The following is a 26,722-nucleotide window of genomic DNA, read 5'->3' as shown; positions in this document are numbered from 1 at the left end:
TGTATACATTTATATGCACATCATCTTCTGTTACTATATTTGGCTGTGCCTATTTAAGAACAAAAACATTTTTTGCAGGCTGCTGCAATAACAGAGGCCAAAATGAAAATGTCAGACATCCCCTGTGCTCAGCATATCTGTAGTATCATGCATCAGCGATATGCAGATTTCTCACAGGCCCTGCTAGAAAACTGGCAGAAATATCTCCTCACCAAAAAAGATGAAAAGGTAATTATGCATGTGTTATCACAGTGTAACCTATACCATATAGTCTGAAGCTACAATGTTATACCATATAAAAATTACAGTCTTTCTGATTGATTTTTAACAGATCTCATGACAAAAAAATAAATATAATCCTGGAATCAGTGGCTTGAATAAAGACACTGTTTCCCTCTTAGTGGCTTTAAATGTCAAAAACATAAGCATAGCTGTCATTCTCTGCAAACAAGAGTAACATTCATTTATCTCCCTCAGGAAATAACTGAGCATCCTTATCAATGGAATTTTGCATGAATGACAGCTGTGCTTATGCTTCTTACAGGTAAAGCCACTTTTGATATAAACTGTACATACATGTAGATCACAACTGTTGATATGTTTGGGCAAGTGTCTTGAGTCAGAAATAAGCTAAAATATTAATAAACAAAGATTCTGAAACACCTACACGTAGGTCATTATCATCCAGTCAGAGAGGAGGAAAGTTGCAGGGGATGATCCGGTGTGAGAAGCATTTATAGTCCTTATGCTTTGCCTGCCTGAGTGAATTTTAGTTGTTTTTTTATGTCCATTATAAAGTGGAGTGTATCATATTACGCTGTTTGTACCCATGTACATTTGTCTGTCCAACTGTTCCCTATTTCATTTCTGTATAATAAGGCTTGCCTTCAGCATCTACTGATAACCAAATCATGGATGTAAGTCTTGGGGCAGCAAAAGAGTTTTTATTACTTGCTTGAAGACATGCATGTAAAACAGTAGAAACTTTTAAGTGTCCCAACACTTGTAAGACATAAAAATGTGTGACATGTTTGGCAGGATCACCTGATGTTGCACCAGCAGTGACCAACTCTTCAGTTACAAACTCAATATGCTGCATTACACTACAGTGATTATTTTTATATTTTTATAATTCTATGCATATTCTTCCTCCACCAGTTATACTGGCCGCCATGTATAGCCTATCTTGTGCTGAAAAATGGCGTTAAACCCTACAACAAAAACAACTATGCATATTCCTTCTCCTTTCTTATGCAATCCCTGATCATATTTTCTAATGGAATTTGAGCTCTCAAAAATAGCAGTTCCAGAAAGATGAAAATTTTGGGTAACATGAGACTTCAAGTAGACCCATTTACTTAATAATGTGGATATAGTGTTTACAATCACTTATATCCTTGTTTGTTAAAATAGTATGAACCAATTTTAACGTGTTTATTTTTTTCCATATCCAGAGCTGTTTACTGCTAGGATTTCACCATACTTTCTACCGAATTTTTCACAAAAATACAAGCTACGATTCAAAGGTATTGATTTTAGAAGTTATTTTGTTTCTGACAAAATGCTGCATGCTAGAGCTGTGTTCAGTTCTTATATTAGCTCGATCACAGCAACGCTTGAGAATGTTGTACTGCACTTAGTTCAGGCATCTGAGGCTATTACTTTTGAATTCCATGTGATGTTATGATGAACTGTTAACAAGTAAAATAAAGAAATGCGAGTTACAATCACAATGAATAACAGACTTGTTATACATAATAATGTACAAGAAATTGCTACCTTTCATCAGCCAGTTCATGAAAACTACTGTACTGTTGGTATACAAATCACTGCTGCAACAAATAGTGATTCATGGTTTAAGAGTTTCTTGAAACTGTTGTTGCGGGACCAGCTGTCAGTAACACTAGCTATTGGTGTTCTTATGGCAAACAACAGAGAGATCGATACAGTTATGGATTAGATTGAGAATCTAATGGTCTGCATATCTGACTCATGTAGATGACATCTTATCCATATTTCCATTGCTATTCTATTGACTTTGTTCATTTCTTGTGGTCGAGTGGTGACCCTTTTGTTAGTTTTCATTGATATAAGTGATCTTACAGTATGGTGCAATTTATAAATACATTTAGCTTGTAGTTATCATATTTTCATTAAAGAATTAAGACAAGCTAAACTGTCAAATAAAGGTCCAATTAGATAGTTCTCAATTCTTTTAGCCTTTTTTTTATTACTCTCCATGAGTTATAATTTCAGCATGTTTGAATCATAATTGTTGGATTTGTCAAGCATTAATCTGTATTTGGTTTCATGAAGCATTTTAAATTAGTCAAGTATTTTACACACTGAAAAGAATTCCAAAACAGGGTATTTTGTCAGGTGATATTAATCTAAACCAATTACTCTGGTCCCAGTCATGAACAGCCCCTCCTCCTCATGCCCTCCCCCCCCGACCAATGGCCACCCACTTTTTACAGCCAGAATCCAATTGGCACCAATGAGTTTATGTTCAAAAGTACCTCTCAAGAAATGCCACCCCTCTAATGTCACCAGTGGACAACATATTATACAAAAATATCAAATTTACCCTTCACAAATGGTCATTTTCATTGTGCAGGAACAAAACACACTCTGACACTTTCCATACTGAACTCCCAGATCTAGATAAGAATTTTACAGCTGCTTGCTTTTTTTTATAAATGGGTAAGTATGTGTTTCATGCCACATTGAAGCTGTCTTTAATGTTAGACTTGGCCATGTGGACAAGTTTTCAGTTTGCAGAAAAATAAATCAGTTGGCCTGCCCAAGAGGCAGTGGCCCAAATTGCTCGGTTTATTATCATTACAGCTCACCATTCAATGACAAGTGCGCTGACTGCCTCTGGGGGTCTCAACCTGATATGACCTGACACATGTCTACCTTCTATTTTGCTCAAGCCACATCATACCATGGCATTACAAAGGATGCCATTTTGCTCACCATTACTCTTTGAGCACAAAATTGGAAGAATTTCAGAGGTAGGCAACTCAGGAACTGCCCCTCCAACTCACTGCCCACTCAGCACATTCTTTTAAGACCTGTCCACCCCTGCCACAGTGGAGAGTTGATAGGCAAAGAAAGGGAAAGGGATCTTTAATGCCACAGATGTGGTTCACATCCCTCGCAAATTCAACAGCCTAACTCTCAACTTTGACCTTCCAATTCACTTCATACAGCCTACTGGTTGATCCAAATCATTTTGGAGGGGCTTTCAATTTCATTTATCAAAATCACTGTCTTCCTCACCCATTAAATGGACATATTATCAGTCAGGAGAAGGAAGATATTTTACAACAAGAGGGCATGAGAGATTTAGATATGACCTTCGTCTCCAGTGGCATGTTGAGGCCAATCATTTTGCTGAGGTGCTATAATCAATACATTCTTCTGCTAAAGTTCAAGATTGAGACAGTGGGAGTGATATGATTCCGTCAGAAGACATATTTTCATGTCCCTATCCACCGGGCATTGTGAAAATTCTTTGTTTTGCTTACCATGACATGGTTTAACAGTTTTAAGTTCTTCAGTTTGTCTGAACATCAGGCCCTGAATGTTTAACAAAATCATGAATTGTGTAATCATCCTGTTATGGACAGCTTTATCTGTGGATGATGGCAGAATACTTAGATGACATCCTTCAGAAACGCAGAGTAAGTTTTATTCTTTTCCAAGACAGGAATGATCTCCTATGCCTTTTGCATCATTTCAGTTTTTCCAAGTTTCATTTAAGAGTTTGTCCACCTGGGTATGGAGTTTATAACTAATCTCAATCTCGTATGACTTCCCACTGCTTGTATAGTAGGGATCATCAAATTTCTAAGGTCTATTCCAACAGGACTTGAACAAGTGAGTTCTTGGAACTCCTTGGATTGTTCATTGTGCCTGCAGATTTGATCCCTCAGGACTGTCTTTTTATACACCCCTTACAGATGACCTTGATGACAAGATGGCACCCATTTTCCAGTTCACTTGATCAAAAAGTGAAAATAAAAAATGAGTTAAGATCATTCCTTGGTTAGTCGTACAACTTCTGTTGGCTCACAACAGGACTTTGTCTGGATAAATCCCAGTTGGAAGTGACAGTATGTACAGATAACAGTATTTATTTTGGGGTTAATGCTGGGCTTTGAATACAGTCAATGGCACATCAGAGCCATGGGAATGCTTCGACATCAGCTTCATGAAATGAAAGCTGTTATCAATGCCTTTCAGTTCTGGAAGGAACAGTTCTCAGGGAAAACAGTCCTGATTATGTCAAACAACTCTGTAGTGGTGAACTACCTCCTCAAATGGGGGAAGCCAAAGTCACCTGACCTGTGTGATCAGGTTTGGTAATTTATATGTTAGTATGTCGATGCTCACACTGCAAACACAACCCCATTTCCTAGGAGTTTTTGCTCTTTGTTTATATCATAGAGATGGGAAAGATTAATTTTTTCTGTTTTTAGTAGGACTGAATTTGGGAGGCTGCAGGCTTATATCATAATGTTAGTGTGTGCAGGTAAGTCTTCTTGCAGAAACATAATTTACTTTAAAATTAGCTCTCTTCAGAAATAAACTTATAACTGTTCTTTTGGTTGGCTAATGGGAATAGTCCCATAACATCTGGTTAGGCTGATGTTATGATCTATAGAACATAGCACATGGGGAAAAAAATGACTAAAATAATTATGCAATGTCCAAGCTGTTATAGTGTCCCAAGACTTTTATTTATTGTGGAGCTTGCTTTTGGGTTAAGGAAGAAATCTTGAATTTTGCTCAGAATTCAAGGTCATTAACTCAAAAAGTAGGAAAGTTTACAAACAGTAACTAGAATTGGCCAAACTTTGTAAATGACTTGCATTTAATTAGATAATGCCACTTTTTGATTTTGGGGTCAAAAGGTCAAGGTTAAAGTCAGGGTCACCAAGTAAGAAGAAAAACGTTTGATATGTTATAACTTAAGGATCTTTATCAGCTTCTTGAACTAGAACTTGGTTAATGGCTTTCATTATAACCAATGAAGATAACAACTAATTATGGGTTTTAAAGGTCAAAGGCCATAGTCCAGAATGAAAGAATGCAAACAGATTTTCACAAAGCTACTTCAGCTCCAACTGCTCTGGTGGCCTAGTGGTTAGAGCATCCGCCTCAGATGCGGGAGGTTGTGGGTTCAATCCCCGGTCAAGTCATACCAGAGACTTACAAAAATGGTACTAACAGCTGCCTTGCCTGGCGTTCAGCATTAAGAGGTTAGTGTTAGGACTGGTCAACCTGGTGGCAGTATAATGTGACTGGGTGGGACATCATACTACATGATTGCGACATGATGCCCCAGTGCTAGACATCACTATAAACTGCCACAGTGCAGACATTGTAGTGATATGACTGAAAAATTGACTGAAATTTTTTTAAAGCTACATTAAAAATCAAAATCACATCACATCACTTCAGCTCTGTATCACATATATTGACAAAGCTTTGCATATGGCTTGCATTTTAGACAAAAGACATACTGATTTATTGGGTGAAAGGTCAAGGTTAGATTGACTTTCAAGCAGTCACTTACCACAGATTATGATCATTAAAGTTTACAGTCACTGAGACTAAAAATAGAATAATGGTTTAAGCAAAGTAACTGTCATGGTGGGCATATAATGTTTCATTTTTTTGTGTGCAGTTTTGGGGAAAATTTTGAGGTTAAAGTTTGTGTTGACAGTTTAGTCTCTATGGACAGGTTCAAGTTTGTTTAAGGCTTTGAAAATGGTTTATATGACAGAACTATGCTTCCAATTTCACTTTAATCTATATAATAGCATGCACCTAGCATTATTCAGTACTTTCATAATCAATTTAACTTCCCTTTTACATAATTTGTGGAAATGTTTCAGGTTAAAGTTTGCACATAAGGTATGCCTTATGTAGACAGCAAGTTAATGTCACTGTATAAGTTTTTGTTTATTGCTTATAGGAAGGAGCCTATATATTTGAATATCACATCATTGAGTTAATTTAACTTGTGCTTAATTGAATGCTTTTTTACCCAGATTTGCTGAATTTTTCTCAGGGCATTTCAGTGTTAAGTAGCATGGTCTTTACTTTTAAAATACTTTTCAACCTGATTTTACCAAATTATGAGACAGGGTTTAATGTAAAAGTTTGCATTTTAGGTTGGTTTTTGAACTCGCATTAGTGGGAAGCAAGGCATATAAGTTATGTTTCCTATGGCAGCAAGAACATCCTTGTCATTGTCTTCAACATTGTAATGTTTTGGTTGATATTTTTGTTTGCATTTTTTCCAGTATCCTTTTGTAGACTTTCCTTCTACTTGGCATGAATAATTATGATGCTATGATAATTAGTTCTTTGAAATGCTTACATGCCCTTTCTACTTTGAGGTCAAGATTCCACTCATAGAAAATTTTGTTAGGCTTTTAGTTGAAGATTTTTCATTTGCTAATAGTTCCTACATGCCTTGATATATACTTGGCATTAATCATTATGAAGCTAAGACAGTTCGTTCTATACTTGCTATGATATTACAGACCAAAATCACAGTCGTATAAAATTCCATTACAGTTTTGTTTATAGTTGCATTTGCTTACATTTCCAGAAGCCCCAAATTGATTTTCTTCATTCTTGTGATGAATCATTGTGAAGCTAAAGACAATTCATTCAGTAAATGCATGCTTGCCCCTTTGATATTGTGGTCATGGTAACAGAAAATTTAGTGACATGGTTTTGGTTAAAGTTTTATTCACTTTCTTTTATTTTCTAAACTTCGATGGATTTTGTTCATACTTTAGATGTATCATTATGAAACAATGACAATTGTGCAATATGCATGCTTAGCATTTCAGCTTTCAGGCGAAGGTCACATGTTTTACACCAGTGCTTTGATCATGATCAAGACATGCAGGCCCTGGCCTTCTTGTTGTAGATAGCAGATTCAGTTTGTGTTTAAGGTTTTAGTTATATACCTCTGCATGAGCTACACACTTCATTTTTACTTCTGTTTGTTAATAATCATTTTCTAATCCCTTTAATTACAGTTTTTCCTTTTCTTATTGATAGTGAAAGTTACTAGATGACCTTTTTATTGTTATGTTTGCATTATTGGGTCAAAGTTGTGACCCTGCTGCTAAATTTATATTTGCTTGCAGAGGATATGATGGTATGATGCACAAAATGTGAAGGTTCATTTAGTGTTCACCTCAACAGCCTCACCATCTTTATGTTAATCTCTGTCCTTTTTCTCCACCATTCCTTGACATAGTTTTGCATTTTTTCTATTAATTTTGAAGGCAATCTCACTCACATATTAGGTCTCGTACTTTACTATTTGGATCCTACTTGGAGGGAACTGAACTGTCATGCCAAAGGTTAGGTGACCATGACCTAATTTTCATAATGTAGCAACTTTTTACATTGACATATGCTCATTGTATCATACAACTTGGAGTGTACACCATGTGGCTTTATTTGTGGATCCATTTTACTGAGTACTAGACCGTAAGATCCGTTGGTCACTGTTATTGTGTGTGCATCACTGATTAAGTACCAGGCTGACCAGTCCTAACACTAACCTCTTAATGCTGAGTGCCAAGCGAGGCAGCTGTTAGTACTATTTTTTATAAATCTTTGTTATGACTTGGCTGGGATTTGAACATGCGACCTCCCACATCTGAGGCGGATGCTCCAACCACTAGGCCACCAGAGCAGTCATGTATAAGATGAAAAGGCATCATTGAATTCACAAAACTAGAAATATAAATTCAACTGCAATAAAGGCACAACTATAGTTGTTGCGTATTTGTCTGCAGATTTTATTTCTTTTTCAGTTTGTTCAAATAAAAAGTGTACATATACCACCACTGGTAATGTTGTCATCACATGAATGACATTTTTTATGTCTGCCTCAACAAGAGCAATATCATGACTTGTAAGGTGTGAAATCTTATCTGGGATTATATTTGAAAGCTTTCAGATTCATTCATGACATGCATTTATGTTATTGCCTTCAAGTGATCATTCTGCATTTGTGCTCCATTTTCTTCAGAATGTATTTATCATATAATTTTGTTTATCTTGCATTTTACTTGCATTCATTTGCATTCTGTTGTTGTTTCACAGTTTTTACACAAGTGTTACCAATTTTAAAAATTTACTTCATTCTGATCAGTGTGTGAATTTTTTGTATCTCAGCATTTATTTTCATACTGTAAACTGAACACAGACTGGGCCACAAGGCACTAGTAAAATTATACAAATGCTGAAACTTGCTTAATCAGGTTACATGGTTGAACCATCTGACTCCTGTATTGGTCTGATATGGTAGTGATGTATGCAAAAAAGATGTGGAGTTAAAACTATAAAACTAGTTTCTTCTTGACTGATTAAGGCAGAACATTGCAATTTTGTATCACAAGGTAGTGCCCTTCTTCCAGGCCATTGATGTCATCACCAGGCCTTACCAAACTTGGCATGAATTTCATGACTCTCGATAGCGATTCACACCAATTGCAAAAATAAATCATGCATTCTCAAATTCTCAATTGGCTTAAATCATTAATTTAGAAAAATTTATCCTTAAGCGCTAATCAGAAGAGCAGCAGCGGTCCCTAGCTAGCTAGTCATGATGTTAATGGAACTATATCCAGTTGTTACAGTTTGCCCTGTAGCAAGCATTATAAAGTATATAATCTATATTTAGAACGTAAGTTTTACTAATACTCGTGAAGAAAACCAGAGCCCAACTGATTTTTGGGGGTAAATGGCACATGGACACACTCGTAGCGACTGTAATTTTCTTTTAAACAAGCACCAAATGAAGACAGCTTTTTTGAGTCTTGGAAATTTTTAGATATTGAAAGATTAGCATGTATCATAATTTGCTTGAGTTATATTTTTCTGTGCATGCGCTGACACCACTAATTCTTAATCGTTCGATGTTTCATCTTGTAAATTCCATTTCGTAATTAAGCTATGCAACAGTTAAAATGTTTTCACCTCGACGGAAAAAGATATGTATTCCATAAAAAGTGAAATATAATTTGGAGTACACCAAAAATTGGCCTTGCATTCAGCCATCAAACATTGATGTACATTGTGCTTTTTGTGCAGTAGTAAGCTGCACCTTTTAGAATTGGGATGTGCACAGAGACTCATCATTGCTTACAATTTACCTGTCATGCATGTACTATTTAATACTAATATTATTTAGTATGTAATATGATAGATAAATTGTAAGCAACAATATGAGCCCCCGGGGGCATGTGGCAGAACGATGTGAGAAAGAACACAGCTTGCAAAAAGCACATAGATATTTGAAAAATGAAAAGCACCAAGCAGATATCAGTTCTGGAATACCTGAAGCCATCTACTCAAGTCCTGCAAGCTACCAATGCTGAAGCATTGTTTGTGAGTTTTCTTGTTGAACATAACCTGCCTTTCTCAGTTGGAGATCAGCAACAGTGACCGTGAAAAAGGATTTCCTATTCTAATAAAAAATAAGACAAACTTGAGTGCCTTCTTAGGTGCTGAAAAGTTGCAACAATTTTAATCATCAAGATTAAACAGCAGGCAAGAAGCCTGAACTGTTTTGAAAACAAATATACCATAGCCCAGTTGAGAAATGTCAAGTCTGCCACAGCATCATATCATGACAAATATCATGAAGTTTGTGCATATCAGTAATTTTTTGGCAGCAAATAAATATGTACTTTTAATCAGTGTAAATAATATGCTTTAGTTTTATTTTGGGATTTTAATACAATGCAGTACTGACCATCAAGACGGATGGAGATCGTGTCATGGTATAATTTTTCATTTGTTCAAAATTCACTTTATTTTATCCCTCTTTTCACTAATTGAGAGTCTGTAGGGTTGGCAGCTCTGCATCACATATAATGATAGACCCAAGCTGGGATTTTTAAGGATTCAGCTTTTCACTGATGCGAGGTAATGTAGACATTCCATGCATATTAAAAAAACAACTGGAAAAAACCCACAATTTGAGACACAGTTTTCTTTGTTAAAAAAATTGGTGGTTCCAGGACCTGAGTTTCTGGATTTTAGGATTCTGTCATCAGTCAAGCTGCTGTGGCCCAGTGGTTAGCAAACCAGACTCAACTGAATGGGGGCAGATTTGAATCCCACCATCAGACTATCTTGGGTCCACTATCGTCATGTGTCCATGTGTAAAGCACTTTACTCCAATTGCCTTTGCACTAAATAACCTAATTGTATTGCTGTGCCACAAAACATCAATCAAACCCTCTCATTAGATCTTAAACAGACCTGTTCAGAATTTACACAGACAGTTGACTGTTGACACAAATTGGGTAACTTTGGGATTTGGGGTAAAAAGGGACAAGCAGGTAAAAATGATGGGTCCACTCTGCTTCCCACCCTAAAGAAATCCAATTTTCACTCATTTTTTTCATGGCCAGGTCTGACAGCCATTCCAAAACAACATACCTAAGCAAGTGTTGATACAAAAATGTAGACTCTGATGTGCATGGATTCTATCAAAAATAGCAAGAAAACTTTCTGTTCCTTCCCCATCTTAAGTGAAAATGAAAATGCCTGTATGGGATCATTGAGGATGATTTGAGTTAATGTAACAGTCATTTTCCTCTTGAGTTATGAACTTAAATCTACAAAAAAAATTCTGTATTTCAGATCTCTAATCCCAGTAAGTACCGTGTAGATCTACGTTTCTTTGGGGAGTTAACAACTATGGGTGTGTTCACACTGAAGGAAGGACTGCCTTTGCTGGCTAATCAGCTTTCCCTTCTCATCAACAGTGACAAGGAGGAGCATAACAACCTGTCGATCCTTATTACATTTTGTAAACATTGTGGAGATGACTATATTGGGTTGCTGCCCCGAAAATACAGGTAAAATCCCCAGTTCTTATCCTCTTTATATTACTATATTTCAGGTGCAGCATATCTTAATTCTCAGTACTCTGTGTTGCAGAAGTTTTGAAGTGATCAGAGGTTCCAGAGTTTTCTCCAGTCCACAACATAAATATTGTGCCAAAGCTGCAGATAGTATCTTGAATCTAACTGTGTAATTGTTTTCTGTGGGTTTGCCTGGCCAAGTCATTTTCTAAATTATATCAGTCATGTAGTTATATTGGGTTTTTTTTTTTAAGCCCAATATGGCAGAAGATCCGCAAAGTGATCACTTTGTTACCTGTTCATTCATATATACATGTCCACAAGTCCATCCAGAAGGTGGTCTCTTATCTCAAAGATTTTGTTCAACATTAATTTCCTTAGGATTTGCTGATAAAAATGCATCTTTGGAAAATTTAATTTTAGAGCTAGATACAGTAATTAAACAGAAAATAACAGTTCTTTTTTATGAATGCGAATTACATTATAATATACAGTATTCCATATGCAATGTGCTGGTGGAATATATACATGACAGGAAAGTAGCAATAATTTGCAATGTTTTCCTGTATGAATTTAAACATAGCATTATATAAGTTTGTAGTAATTCTTAGTTTTTTCCTTTTTGTTCTGTAATTTCTGATACATAAGATTCAGTTACTACGACTTTTAAAAAAATTATTTCAATGGATCCCAGACATCCTGTCATAGTTTGAAAATATGTAGTGTATGTTATGGACTTTCCGCATGACTCATTGGTCATGTTTGGTGAGTGGGGTAACAGATGATAAAGACATTTTGGTCATAAATGAGAATGGTAGCAATCTGACATTCAATAAGCCCACCACAGCAGCCATCTTGAAAATCTTGTAATTGCGCTTTTCCCAGATCCCAGGTCATATTGATATTGTGCTTTCACAAAGACTTCTTATAATATCTAGTTGGTCTTAAATGGAAATAGTGCCAGTCTGGTGGCCATCCTGAACATCTTATTGTTACTACTCCATATTGTAAAGTCATATCATATGGGTTTCCACCAAAATACTTCTTATGATGTTGATCCTAATGAAAATGTTGCAAATTTGATTCCAATATGTCCACCACAAAAGCATATTTTAAAATCTTGTTATTGCTGAAGAATGTCAAGGATGATTTCAGCACTCTGCAGTTAAAAGAATAATACCGCCTTCAGTTCCTGCGAATTCTTTTTGAAAACTAAAGTGTCAGTCACTTCAAGGTACTCTTGTTTTTTTGTATCATCAAGAAGTTCCCAAGTCTTTAATGATACCTGACAGAATTAGACAGTCAGGAAGTATTCCTAATTCATATCCACACACTCTTATCCTCCCTTTACAACATAATTTTACAAAAAATCTTAATTAAGTATTTAATAAACATTTTTCTTTTTGGTTTTTGACTCCTAATCATTGAGGCATCATGCTTGCACTTAACAATCAGCTTTGCCTTTTCTTATTCCTGCAGCCAAACTCTCAACCTTGAGACAATATCAGGGTCACTTTTTTACATGGTCACAAGTCACAAACCTTTGAAGGAATTGTTGTCATACCTGGACTATAGATTGGAAACATAGCTATCTTTGTAATTCCTGGGTATTAACTTTAATTTCTGTCCATTTATTTGATCCAGGATTTTGGCAGAGAAGTATGGACTGACAATCCCAAGGAGTGATGTAAGTGTTTCTATCACATATTATGCTATTTGAAAACCATGCAGGTATGAGAGAATGTTTTTAATTGTTTCAGAATGTACTTCATGTAACAAATTGTCTGCCCTGAAAGCACAAATTTTGTTTTGTAATTTTGGTCAGATCCTGCCTGTAATGGACTTCTGTTAGAGATAATATACTGGCATGCAATTCAGTTCTTAGAAATGGGATGCTTAACATCTTAATTGACATAACTACTTCTTTAAAATTTGTCTTTTTTTCTTGGAAAAGTATTTCTTGACAGAGGACATTTAAATAAATGATAATAATTTCATGAAAATGGGATGGAAATTTTTAATTTTATAAATTACATGGTATATAAAGCACAAACAACTTAAGTCCCATTGGGTTCATGTTCTATATGACCAACCATTGCACATAGTACACAGATCAGATTAAATAGATCTGCACACCTAGATGGGTTACTGGATTGGCACCTGCCATATTTGGCAAAGATGTTGATAAGACATAATTGATAGGCCTGAAAGGTGACAGCATGTATAATACTTGATACCCCATCCTCATAATACATGTACCTCAATGCTGATTTTAGAATTTAAATAGTCAAATGGTAGATTATTTACCAAGGATACTTATGGTGTTCAAATGCATCAATAGCAGTAGAACCAAATTACTTACATGTGGTTTAATTACTGTATTTTCTGCATTAGTTTTTTTGAATGGTCAAAGACAAAAATTCTGTCAGAAAACATGAGGAAATATTTCATTTACTGGTTAAAAGCTTATAAAGCATAAGTAACCAAACCCAGAGATATGAGGCTATCCCCTAAGTCACATATTATGGTGATCCCACTTTACATTTACATTGATGAATCAAAACTGACATTACTTGTCTTGTTTCATGAAGTTATTTAAACCCATGAGAAAATGCAAGCATATTGGTCAACACAACTTCACACACAAAGAAAAGTTTCTGTGTTTTAATCTCTTACAATCATAATCCACCCATGTGATCTGCATCAGTATAAAACAGATTGATCACAGAGTTTGTCATGGAATAAAATGGCACAAACATTATTGTGTTAAGATTAATCATGTTTGCAATTTTCCAGATAGTTAAGGCAGTATTGTATTTTGTAGTTGGTGTGAGAGCAGAAGGTGGGTCATAAATATTACTAAAGTATTTGCCTATTACCCCAGCATTTGTCCCCTTCCCCCACACTGATTTTAAAAATAAATTGCCTCATTGACATGAAAGTGCTCAAAACCTAGTAATTTCGTTCGTCAAAATATAATTTCTAACTCGTTTGTCTGATGGGGTCCCAAACACTGTCATACTTTTTTTTAATCATCTTTAATAAGCTCAGAATAATTTAGTAACTTTATGTTGCTTTGGAAGCTACATCCATTTGAACCAATATACACAATAACTAAATCACTTGCTGTCTTTTATTTCATTTTTTTAGAAATATTTAAACTGTTATGTGTATTTAATTTGCATTGTTTTGGGGGGGTTTTAATATTATTTTGTGATATGCTGTGGGTAATGTAAAATTGTATCTAGTGGCTAACGTTCTCCAAATTCAGTGACCATTTTGTAATCATCATTGTTGACCTTTCTCTGACTGAAGTATAAAATTAGGATTATTATCTTAAGCTGAGTCAAGGACATTTAAATTTCTTCATATAGCTAGATCTTGTCTATGTGATGATTGTCACATATTTTGTTATGGTTTGGTAACAGGCCTTCTAATTATAACTACATTCTACTGGAACAGCGAACTTTTGTCCCTCTTCCTGGTTTTCTTTTTGTCTTAGTTTTTTATATAAATCTTGTTTACTGGAAAATTAGTCATTCCTGCGATAACATATGAACAGAATCAAGTTGTATTATTGTTCTGCATTATTTTGATTTGGGTGAAATTGTTTCATTCAAATTCTTCTCTAAAAATACAAAGTGCTCAGAAATTATATTGTTGGACATGGAGACGTAGTTTTATAGTAAAATTCAAATAAGGATATATTCTTAGGTTGTATTATTGTGTTTGACAAAAGACTTGGCACATCACCATGACACAGGCCATTGCAGGTACACCAATACTTTCAGCATCGGAAATTATTTGGATTACCTTTAAAGATATCCAGAACTTTATTCATCAGGACATGTGCTAGTAATTGTAGAATTATTTGGGATTTAATTCACAATATATTAAATTCTTTCTTTTTTTACATTTTCACTTTATTATCTAGGAAAATCAATTATTTGTTGCATTGAATAAAAATTGCTGGTTTCCACTCTTTTCTAATACTTTGTTTAAGACCATAGGGTCAGTACACTATTCACTGGAAATTGGATGCAGAAAACACAGGTTTTACATTCTGTCAGTGTGTAGTCCTAGGTCCTTCACCTCTTTACTGAAAATGGACTTTTCCAGGAACCAGAAAGGGACAGTGGGCAGGCTCATTGTTTGTTCAGAAAACTCAAGTTTTGTGTGAAATGCAAACGACATGACAGTGTTAGGGGACCCCCAGGTGACAATCTGGTTTGAAATTATAAATTAATCAATGAAATGACACAGTTTTATGCATTTGTTTATATCCTTGATACTTTATATTTTTAAAATTGCAAGGTGCAGGTGGTGGTTCAGGTGAATACTGTAACAGAACCAATAAACTGATCTCAGTTTGTGTTGTCCAGTACCAAAATTTACTTAAAACTAATAGCAAACTAAATCATATTCCAGGTCTTGTAAATTCATCACATTATATATCACACATGAAATGATGATCAGGTTTATACTAGTTTATTTTTTTTAATGATGTTATTATCCACAGAAACTAATTCCAATATACATAATAAATCTGTAACTAGATGCAAAGTTTATTATTATCCACAAAAGGTTTTAAATAAAATTTTCATGATGAAGACATACAATATATTGATTTTCTATTTTAATAAAGGATGACATATTCGTATGGGTTTTTTGTATTGATGTTATTGTCTATAGATGAGTAATGTAGTTTTAGCAAATTTTAATTGTTTATACCAGTGGTAGTGACCTAAAAACAATAGTGAACCATGGTTCTCCCAATTTTCCACAATTTCAGTTACACATGTCACTTGTCTGAATTTTTTCAGTAAACCATTCTTGTACTTTTTGAAAGTTGTATTTGTCTTCCTCTCTTGTTTTATTGTAGGACTTCAAATGTGTCTAAAACATGCATACATACATTCTTTTAAAATAATGCACAAAAACTGAAAGGTTTAAAAAATTGTTTGGGCATTAAAGTGTTATATCTGCACACTGTATCTAAAGAAATGCAGAAAATACTGAAGGATTTTTTTTGCTTAACAGCTTAATGTCAGTCAAAAACAGTAAGTCACCTATTGCCTCCGAAGTTAAAGTATGGATATATCTTCAGATGATCATGTGTTGTTGTTCAGACGTCGGTCACTGTAATCAGCTCACTTGATTTTATTCAATATTGGTTCAAAACACTAAATCGTAAAGCCTTTATATCTTGTGTGTTCCAACTCGCTAACAATTCTAGTACCTGAAAGATGTTAGAGATACTGTGAATTAATTTATTTTCTTGGGTATCAATGTTTGGATTTATGCAGAAAATAATGTTTTTGTTCATACTTAAATTCATACATTTGGGAATGGGATTGTGTTGTTTTAAAAGTTTGGTCTTTATTCATTAGGTCATTAAGTGCATGATCTGAAATAGATACCTCATGAAAATTGTGAATTTGCAGTAGTTAAAATTGTCCATTTTGACAGCTAGAAGTGCAGGACTGTATCTGAGGTACCTCTATTATCTATTATAAACTTTTTTTCAGTTTTTACCAAATGAGAGGCAAAAAGGTTGTCGTAATCTTTTAGGAGAGTACTATGCATCATTGTGTAAACACCTGACAAAAGATTTCAAGGAATTGAAAGGAATGGAAAGACAAAATAGGAAAATTCTACAGGTATTTCAGCATTTGTTTCCTTAACATGAGTAAATTCCTTAATGTTAGATCAACTGCAAAGTCTCTTTCAAATATGTGTATGTAGGAGTCTTTAGGAATATTTACAAAGGTATAATTAATTTTGAGTTATGGAGTGAAACAGTTTTTCAAATATTCTGTCAAAATGCTGTTATTGTGCTCATAAAAAACATCAAGTACTCCTGGTCTCAAGTGAATACTCCTGGTCACAGTTTCACTAATACAAGTCTCTAGATTTGAGACATTTGATTTGACCATTTTAAGTCACACTTCAGTTTATCATGCCTTGCTTAAGTTGCAACATAAGTATCATTGTTGACTGATTGCCTTTCTCCAGACTTGAGTTTAGGTCCAGGCATAAGTTCTCTTGGTGAACTCAAGGCCTGATATACAGTGTTATGTATTGGACTATACATTTTTAATTGAAAAGACCTCATTTTAAAGCTTTAGAGATTATTACATATAAAACAATTCTTTTTTCGCTATTAATGTTACAGATTAACATTTTTATTATTTAAATTATATTCTTAAAATAATAATAGCAGACTATGACTTTCACTCAAAAGTTTCTTTACTTTTTATTTTATTTTAAAGTCTTATTATTGATGTTGATCCAGCTCTAACGTTTTTGGTTTTTATTTATCATTATAGACAAAAGGCGAATTAAGTGCAGACAGAAAGGAGAAATATGAAGAAGCTTACAATGCATATCAGAAGCTCTACAGTAATACTTCAGTTTTGTCTGTGAGTGTTTCCATGCAAACATAATTTCTTTGGTCAGTGTATCAATTCATGACTGTATCTCTGTTTATAGGAATCTTGTTCTGTCAAGTTGGTAAGAGAAAAAAAACATTATGAAAAAGGTGTTCACACAAAAACATATGAACTGACTGAAAATAGTTTACAGTCTTGATCATAAAAAGGTTGAAGTCTCTGCATACATTAGCTTATTATCCTAATGAAATATCCATCAACATCTCTGAAATATCATTGGTATTAGATAATGATTATAAAGACCATGATGATGATAATTTTAATGGTAACAGACCTTGCTTTGATTACTTTAAAATGTAACTGATTAAATTGTAATTATCTTTGAAAGTTTTGATTAGAGCTGCAGTTACTATCTTTGTGCAAACTAATTGATTAAATTACATTAATTTGGAATTACATTAATTTGGAATATAATTTTAATTAATTTGTTATTACCTTTGTTTTTTAAAATAAAGTCACATGAAATGAAGTCATAATATTTCTGTGTACACCACTCCCTCTATAACTCGCACCTTGATAACTTGTGAACCTGCTTATAACATGTGGATCCCATTTTTAAAACCAGAAAATACCCCAAAAATTGATCCCTAATTGTTGAACTCAAAGAAAATTACAATCAAAATTGTTAATGGAAATTTTGATGTATTGCTCATTTTATCGTCAAAAATGGTAGATAGGACCTGGAAATTTTGATCAACACTATGAAATATCAAATTTAAAAATAGGTCATACAACTTCTTACATTTTCTTTCCAAACAACATTCTTAGTGCACCACAATTAATGATAGGTAAGGAAATTTTGATCAATGAAAATGTCACTTATGCCGAGTGGAGGCAGTACTTTAATAAATAAATACAAATTAAATAACTTTTTTATCAATTGAAATTTGTGTTCTAGTTCTATCTTTTCATTTCTTTTAATTGTAATTGTCATAAATGCAAAGTGTCCTCTTGAAATTAAACATAAAATGCATCAATCTAACGTAACAGCTATATCCGCTTGCATTTCTCTGAGAACCTAATTAAGCGATGACCATGTTTTGATAACTGACATCCGGAAGTATTTGTTGTATTGTTGCACTGAATTAAGAGCTGGCCTCCTTTGTATTATCATCTTAATTATGTCTTTTGAATCAAAAAAGGAGGTGGAGAAAAGAAAAGTTAAAGGCACGAAAATCCAACAAATTTAAAATCTAGAGGCCCCGGTCATATGTCAGGTGAACTCACTTCATTTGATCAATCGAACACTTATAAATGCTGTTGTGTATGTGATATAAGCTACCTTAAATTAACTGACTCTTTCATAACTGTGATCTACAATAACAAGGCAGCCAAGCAAATTGAATACTTCATAAAATAAAGGGCTTGATTTCACAGATACGGACCATTGTGGGCGAGCGAGTTTTAGAGAATTCTTGAACTGGCACTTAGAGATATCCTCAAGGATGATAAGAAGTTTCATTATTACTTCAGTGAAATCATGACATCAATATTGTACTAATTGAACAATACAAAAATTGAGTATTGACGTAGGTGATTGTCTCACAAAATAAATGTTGCGTGTTTTTGAAAAAAGGAATCTTGTTTGGCGGTGTATCAACAGTTAGTCTAGTTCCCTGCTCTGTGGACTGCCAATTTGGCAGAATAATATTTAACACAATGGGAACCAGACTAGTCAAGAAAACAAAAAGCAGTGATGTAATACACAGACTTTTTTGCTTACACGTGATGGTTGTTGAAACCATTTGGAACAATCTTTCATGTGTTGGACATTTTGAAAATAAATGTTATTTAAACAGAATAACGAACAACTTCATTAGAAAGCTTGTTATTAAAAATTAGTATTGACATGATTGTAAAATGAGGATTCAGTCAATAAACAGCCCAGTTCCCTAATGCTGCTTTCCCCCAACCCATGGTCTTCTCGATGTCAAAGCGATTTTTTCCCAATTTTTGGAGGTCCCTCAGTATCTTGCGCCTCACTTATAGTGCAGTCTATGTTTGTGGACCCCGTTGTGCGCAAATTATTGAGGGAGAGGTGTATTATATATTTTGATAGTCACAGGGCAATTTTTAATCTGTGAAACTCAAAGTATTTTACAGTTGAAAAAATATGCTTTGTTGATATTCCCAGTAAAGATATGTTCTTATTTCAATACATATTGAACTGTTTTGCTACTTTCGTTCATTCTTGATGATTTTTCATTTAAGAAATCGCAGCAAGACTTCTAGATAGATCCTGAATATCCTTTAAATCCACTTGATCTTTAAGTCTAAACTTAAAAATAACAAAAACTGATATTTTCCATCTAAAGTACATGTAATATTGTAATTTTAGCTTTAAATACTGTTTCAGGTTTTTTCCCCAATTTTTTTCTTCTTCATAACTGTGAAAATGTATTGATTTGAAACATCCCATATTCTCATGAGCATGCACAGGAGAGGGCCTGAGATTAAATTATTGTAATTGCAAGTTGGTAAAAATGCTTATTCAGCTACCACTTAAACAATTTCTTTACTTTCTGAAAGTTCACTATCAAATGGCAGTTGAAAAGGTTTCAAAACTGCTTTGAAAAAAGCCCTGTATCATCTATATGAAATCAAATGCATACTATTCCTCCTAATTTAATTGTTGCCAGTAAAACATTACTGTAAATATTCATAGGGAACACACTAAAGCATTAATGTTGATGAACTAAATCATTTTTTCCAACCAAATCAACATGAAGAACAAATATAACACCATGCATGACATGTGAGTACATATATTTTTAGCTAGAGGGATTTTCTTAATATAACGACTCACTTTCTAGGTTCGTTACAACAATCTATTGATAGGTTTACAGATTTATGGTTTGTTACTTGCATATGCACTTGAAATAACATCATGCATTAGATAAATAGTATTTGCATAACTACTGTTTTTGTATTTTCATAGAAATGAATGATGTAAGATAACAACCTTGACTATATAGCACTTCTCGAATTCCACAACACAGCATTGTCCCATATGTTTCTGACCTACATAGTAACATTTTTTAGACTAAATTGTTTATCACATAATAATTAGACATTGCTTTCTATGAATTGTACATTTTACTTAATATATTTGTCCAGTGATTTTGGAAAACGGACAGTCAAATGAAATAGGAGTTCATAGACAGTGATGTTTGCCATTACAGGTTCACCTTGGTTTCAAATGGGTTTAATAAAGAAAATAGTGCAAACACAGCAGTCAAAATCTTCTTTTTGTTTCAGTTAGAAAGTGCTGTTTACCAGTTCTATTACTAAAACACAAATTACTACTTTGATACTGAAGTTTAAGTTTCAAAACAGAAGTTGGTATGTTTTCATTATCAAATGGTAACCTGCAGAAATTAGGCAGTTATATATTGCTTGTATAGGGTTAATGCTGTGTCAGCTATTAAGACACACAGCTGTAAATGTGGAAGTCTGTTTGTCAGCACAATTGAATTTAACACTGCATGCAATACTTTTCACCTTGGGTTACAACACAACATTGTCAGAACTACCTGGCTTGTGTGAGGGAGCATCTCAAAAGTTTAACCACTGTCACTTATTGTGTGTCTAACAAAAATCACATGGTGAAGTCGTTTTTGCTTTCCTAACAGAAGAAGGCTAAGTGTACATGTTTGTCTCCCACTTTGCCTGATAGTGTGACCCCTTCTGCTCCAGTAGTAACTGAAGTATGTACAGGACTCGGTGCCAATCCCTGTATCAAAGGAAGATTACTGTCTGTACTTTCACCTAGGTGGGCAGATAACTTTCAGCTTTTTAGTGAATTTGTGAGGTAGTAGTAGTTCTTTAAAGGTATTATGAAAGGGTAAGTATTACTGAAGAAATGTATTGTACTAGAAAAATTTGGTTTCTTATGGTCCTATATGAAGATGATGCCCTGCAGATATCCAGTGCAGCTGCCACAATTAACATACTGAAAATTTTGTCACTAATTCTCCTGAATGGATGGTTATATTGACATGAGGTTTTCACCAAAGTTCTGATGATATCTGCTTTGACTTTAATGAAAATGGTGCTGATCTTACATCCAGTATGGCCACCACAGTGACTAATATGGGAACTTTGTCGCTCAAGAATATCAGAGATGGTTTTAACACTTAACAGTGAAAATGAAATGGTCTTACCTTGAATTCCTGGAAATTAGTTCAAATAGTAGAGTCTCTGTCCCTTTGAAGGACTATTGTTACTTCCATTTTTTCACTTAGAATAAGATTTTTTATTATTTTCACATTTTCTGTTTCGTTGTTTTTATACCATACATATTGGGGACAAGCTGAGGGTTTTTTCATTCTGTAATAATTTTTGGTCTTCTATCAATGCATGGATTCCATTCACTGTTCACTCTTTTTGCTTTTTCATTTTTAATAGGACCTTCTAGATGAGGACATGCCAGAGCTTCCTGAAGAGGGTCAGTTCCAATCTGAAAATATTGTTTATATATAAGTTGACATGTCTTGTGTTCCCATTTTTTTAATCTCAGGTCCTGGTTAGCATTTTGATCTAGTACAGTTAAATCTGGTTAATCCAGTTCCAGCTACAGACAAAAGGAATGCAAGGCAAAACTTTATTGTTAAATAACATGTTTAATTTTGCATTAATTTGAATAAATTGATCTGACACATAGTGTCTTATTTAGGCTAAAGTTTGATAATGTAAAGTGGATTAACAAGACTGGACTTTGTGATAGTATAAGTCATACAGATTGAGTATACATTCACTACTATTTCTGTAAAATGTATCGTTTTTAGAATTTGATTATGCATATGTATAAATGCTGATTATTCACTTTATTTGCATCCCTTCTACATCAGTATTTCTTTACTTATTATATACACACCCTAATAAACACGAACAGCAAAACTAGATGTTAAAGTACATGGACGTTTTTTGGATGAGGTCGGTGTAATGGTGTGATCCAGTAGAAACTGGATTAAATGTCACACACTGTGATGTCACAGTGAAATCTGTGCATGTTGAAAATAAAATTTGTACTATCCTGTATTGTGACAATTAGATCCAACATACTCTCTTCTGCACCCTGTTTAGTACCTGGCCATGATTGTAATAGTCCACTGCAATAAAAAAAAATTCAACTGAAAATTTCTTAATAAGAGTTATGATGCAAAGCATTCACTAATCAGGATTGAATAGGCTTTGTTTAAACTATATTAGTATTAAATATTAGAACAACAATTAATATTTAATTTAAGATGAGTAAATGTGCCTGGATGACCATATCCATATACACTATACATGGTTACTAGAGCAAAGGTATAATGTTTGGATTATGTGCAGTTTACTATGATGGGAACAGTTTGTATCTGACTTGAATATAAACTGTATATGAGTATTATTTTTTCATGTTCAGAGAATTCCCGAATTACATTAGAATGCGGAGTATCTGGATATCAGTATCCACATCATGTGCTCATAAAGACAATCAATATGTCCACTGAAAATTTTTTCCCCATTTGACAAAAATTTATTAACCAGTCTAATTATGTGGGTAAAATAATTGTCTTCTGAGATAACTGGTATTTTCCTGTGTTTTCAAATTGCCTGTGAAAACAAGTTTTATAAGAATATAAAAAAAATCATAAACTTCAGTGTCACATGCAATTAAGATCATTGAGTACAACTGAAATGACATATAGTAGGTCAAACCAGTTAGAGTCAGCCAAATCATGTAGGAATTGTAAAATGCAAGTGAGTCTTTTCCTGGTGAAAGCTGGAAAGCAGGATGTCACCCCTTAAGACCTATCTTCTTGGTTGAAGTGGGTCATAATGTTAACATACTCTGAGGTCTCATAAGATCAGAATTGCTTCATGAAGATTCATCTCATCAAATTTGCTTGATCTCTGCTAGCCTCACATTCTGAACATAATGTTTTGAACTGTGACATAAAAGAAGCTGTCGCCTGCAGTGCAGAGTCAATATTCTCCACTTTTCATCACAGAGATATAGCTTCGCAGAGACAAACCCTAAATCTGGTGGGTCCAGTGGCATTGACCCAAATGACCACCAGACCCAATTAAAACTGAAATATTGTCAGTAAGAAGATTTCAGTAATAATGACCAAATATAGAGGTGCTAGACTGTATTGCTCATTGGATTAGAATAGGTTATCATTCACATAGGACCGCTCCAGTGGCCTAGTGGTTAGAGCATCCGCCTCACAAGGGGGACTTCATGGGTTCAAACCCCGGCCAAGTCATACCAAAGACTTACAATAATGGTACTAACAGCTGCATCGCTGGGTGCTCAGCATTAAGAGGTTAAGTGTTAGGACTGGTCGGCCTGGTGTCAGGATAATGTGACTGGGTAGGACATCATGCTACACGTCTGTGGCATGATGCCTGCTAGGCATCACTATAAACTGCCACACTGTAGACATCACAGTCATATGACTGAAAAATTGTTAAAGCTATGTTAAAAATCCAAATCACACACACACACACGTGATTCATTTACTACATGTCTGCAAATGATGCCCCAGTACATTACTATAAACTGCCACTCTGCAGACATCGTAGCGATATGAGGGAAAAATTGCTAAAGCTCTGTTTAAAATCCTAATCACACACACACACACACACACTCATTCACATGGGGAATCTCACTGTTTTTCTCTAGTGTGTATATGTTAGATGTTGAGCATTCTCTCCACTTATTACCTATTTTCATAACATTAATGTGATTGATGAACATATTTCAGAGCAAAATTTGTAGCTAAATTGTGTCTCCTTTAAAACCCTCCTGCCATGCAAGCATTCTCATTGGTATTTTGCACAGCTTAAAAAACTTGAGCACCTGTTAGTGGCAAGGGAAGGTAATTGGCAAGAGTGATTGCCCTTTGTCTACATGAGATAGACGGAAAAGATGAATTTTCATCTTAGTTGAGCTCGATTCAAGAGGTAGAAGGGCTTATATCCCTGACATTAATGTAATTGTGTATGTATTCTCAGGAAAATTTAATCCCCTTTAAAAATTTCTTTCTGAAGATTATTTTAAGAAGTAAATGTACAATGTGGATTGATGATCAACTGGAGTGATTTTAATTTGAAACTTTTAAAAAATTTGTATTGTTTTTGTTAAAATTAGTAAACGTTGATACTTTTTGCCCAAACACTTTTTGGTGTTGCCAGAGAAAATGTAACAAAAATTACTGTTTGATTCCACAGTTTGATGACATAAAAGGTCCCTGATGCATTTAATATCGAGTTCAAAAGTAACACTGTACAGATACTATGTGGAAGACTGTTATATGATTCAGATATAACAACTTTCATAATAGAACTAAGAGAAGTTTGCATGTTATGTAAATACACACACTCAAGCATCCACACACATACACATTAATTTTGACATAATTATTTTTATTCCAGATCTGAAGCAGGATGAGGGTGGTATGCTTGATATATTCAACCCATTGTCGAATGTTGAGGTAACAGTACTTTCATTGCCAAAATTTATATAACAATACTATATTTTGAACATACATGAGATTTAATATTGTGATAATATTGTTCTGCTATGAACAAATAAAATATATTTTTTAATTTACATGTTTATTATAAAATGTTCAGTTGTTCTTTTTATATTTTGAGAAAATCAGTAAAGCATTGGTACCCATGTAACCAGTCATGAATTTAAATAGATTCCCAGAATTTGTAGGTAATTTTAAAGAAAAATTCTTAAACACATGTTTGTTTACATTTAGATATCAGACTATTTTAGCTGCAGTTTGTTGTATTGTGTTTGTTTCATTTAGACATTACATTTTCAGATCTACTGTTCATAGTTCCGAAGAGCTTATGTGATGGTCTTTCTTCCATCATCCATTGTGTTTTAGCATGAATTTGTTATCACCATTTATAAAATACTGGGTGAATTGCTGCAAAACATTACAGACATTCATTCCACAGTCCAATTGGTCCTGAATCATAATTGTGCTCCTCAGAAATCCACTAAAGCTGCCATGGCAACCAGTGTGTAACTTTTGTTATTGTTACTTCTCATAAACAGCATATCATTTTTATCTAATTACTTTTTTATAATGTCTAGTTGGGCCATAAGAAAAATTATGCTGATCTGATTGATATTCATTGTGGCTGTTATGGTGGCAGTCATGAAAATTTAAACACTTCTTATGATGTCTAGTTGCTTATCAATGAAATTAATATTAGTATCACCTTCAATATGGCCACCATGGCGGTCATCGTGTAAATATGTCTACTCATCATGGATGGATAGCTTTATTGACATGAAATCTTCAAAACATGATTTCTTATCAGGTCTAGTTCTAATTGAACATGCTGCCATTTGGAAATGCCAATCTGTGTGATATATCTGCTTTGGTGACCATCCTGAAAATTCTTATCATTACTACATTTGAGTGAATAGTTATATCAATAAGTGGTTTTCATTCAAAGACTTTTTATGATGTGTAGTTGTTCTTAAGTAAAAGTCATTCTAAATGGAAATGATGGCAATACAAACCTCCACATAGTTAAAAATCTCATATCAGCTACTGCCCAAAATGAATGGCCTTACCAGTGTATTAAAATAATGCTGAACTAACCTCCAGAATGGCTGCATTTTATGACCATCCTGAAGATCTTTATAATGAAGTTTCTTCATATGAATGGTATTATTGGGGTTTTCAAATAAAAGCTAATATTGCAATATATAGCTGGTTCTAAATGAAAACAGTATTCTTTTGACCATCTTGTGTAATCTAGTTACCACTAGTCCTCTTGAGTGAATGATGACACTGACATGGGGTTTTAGTTAATAATGCACTTCTTGTAATATAATGGTTCTGAATGAAAATGATGAAATTGTAGCCACCATTATGTCTTCACTTTTGTGAAGGTTTTGAAAACCAGACTTAATTGACATAGGAGTCAAGTTAGAGGCCATTGCTTGCATTTGTGTACTTAACTGATCTGATGAACACAGTGACTGTTACTTGTGAATTATGACCTGACTTTATATTTTGTTGCATAACAGTAACCGATGTGATAGTCAGCAATCTGATGTTGATTTTAAGGTCAACAGGCATGATGTGGGAGGGGTTGCTATGCTGAGTTGTAAGCATGAGGATACAAACAAATATGAATCTAGTTTTTTTATCAGATATTTGGATATGTCTAGTGAACACTTTGAATGATAACACTGAAAAAGAGACTTTTATATTCCTCAAAAATAATATATAGATTTAACCATACTTGGCACATAGGTATATCTTGACATAGCCTGAAACAAATAGAATGATTTTTTATCCATGATATCAGGTTCAAGGT

At 34.2% G+C, this 26,722-nt stretch overlaps 1 protein-coding gene across 2 annotated transcripts in view; it reads left to right on the top strand.

Annotated features, from left to right (window-relative positions):
- LOC149789052 (regulator of nonsense transcripts 2-like) overlaps positions 1-26,722 on the top strand; it is a 137,299-nt gene that overhangs the window by 31,735 nt on the left and 78,842 nt on the right. The window contains exons 8-15 of one of the 2 annotated variants that reach the window (XM_089975239.1): positions 79-228; positions 1,455-1,526; positions 10,702-10,919; positions 12,570-12,612; positions 16,454-16,585; positions 17,255-17,347; positions 21,785-21,824; positions 24,803-24,861. In XM_089975239.1, coding sequence (XP_089831365.1) covers positions 79-228; positions 1,455-1,526; positions 10,702-10,919; positions 12,570-12,612; positions 16,454-16,585; positions 17,255-17,347; positions 21,785-21,824; positions 24,803-24,861 — 807 coding nt within the window. The remainder of the gene's footprint in view (positions 1-78; positions 229-1,454; positions 1,527-10,701; positions 10,920-12,569; positions 12,613-16,453; positions 16,586-17,254; positions 17,348-21,784; positions 21,825-24,802; positions 24,862-26,722) is intronic. The other variant, XM_089975238.1, reaches the window with a different exon arrangement.

This window comes from Sinohyriopsis cumingii, chromosome 11 (genome assembly GCF_028554795.1).
Source record: "Sinohyriopsis cumingii isolate HCF-2022 chromosome 11, ASM2855479v2, whole genome shotgun sequence".
Lineage (NCBI taxonomy): Eukaryota > Metazoa > Mollusca > Bivalvia > Unionida > Unionidae > Sinohyriopsis > Sinohyriopsis cumingii.
This window is presented reverse-complemented; position numbering and strand designations above follow the sequence as displayed.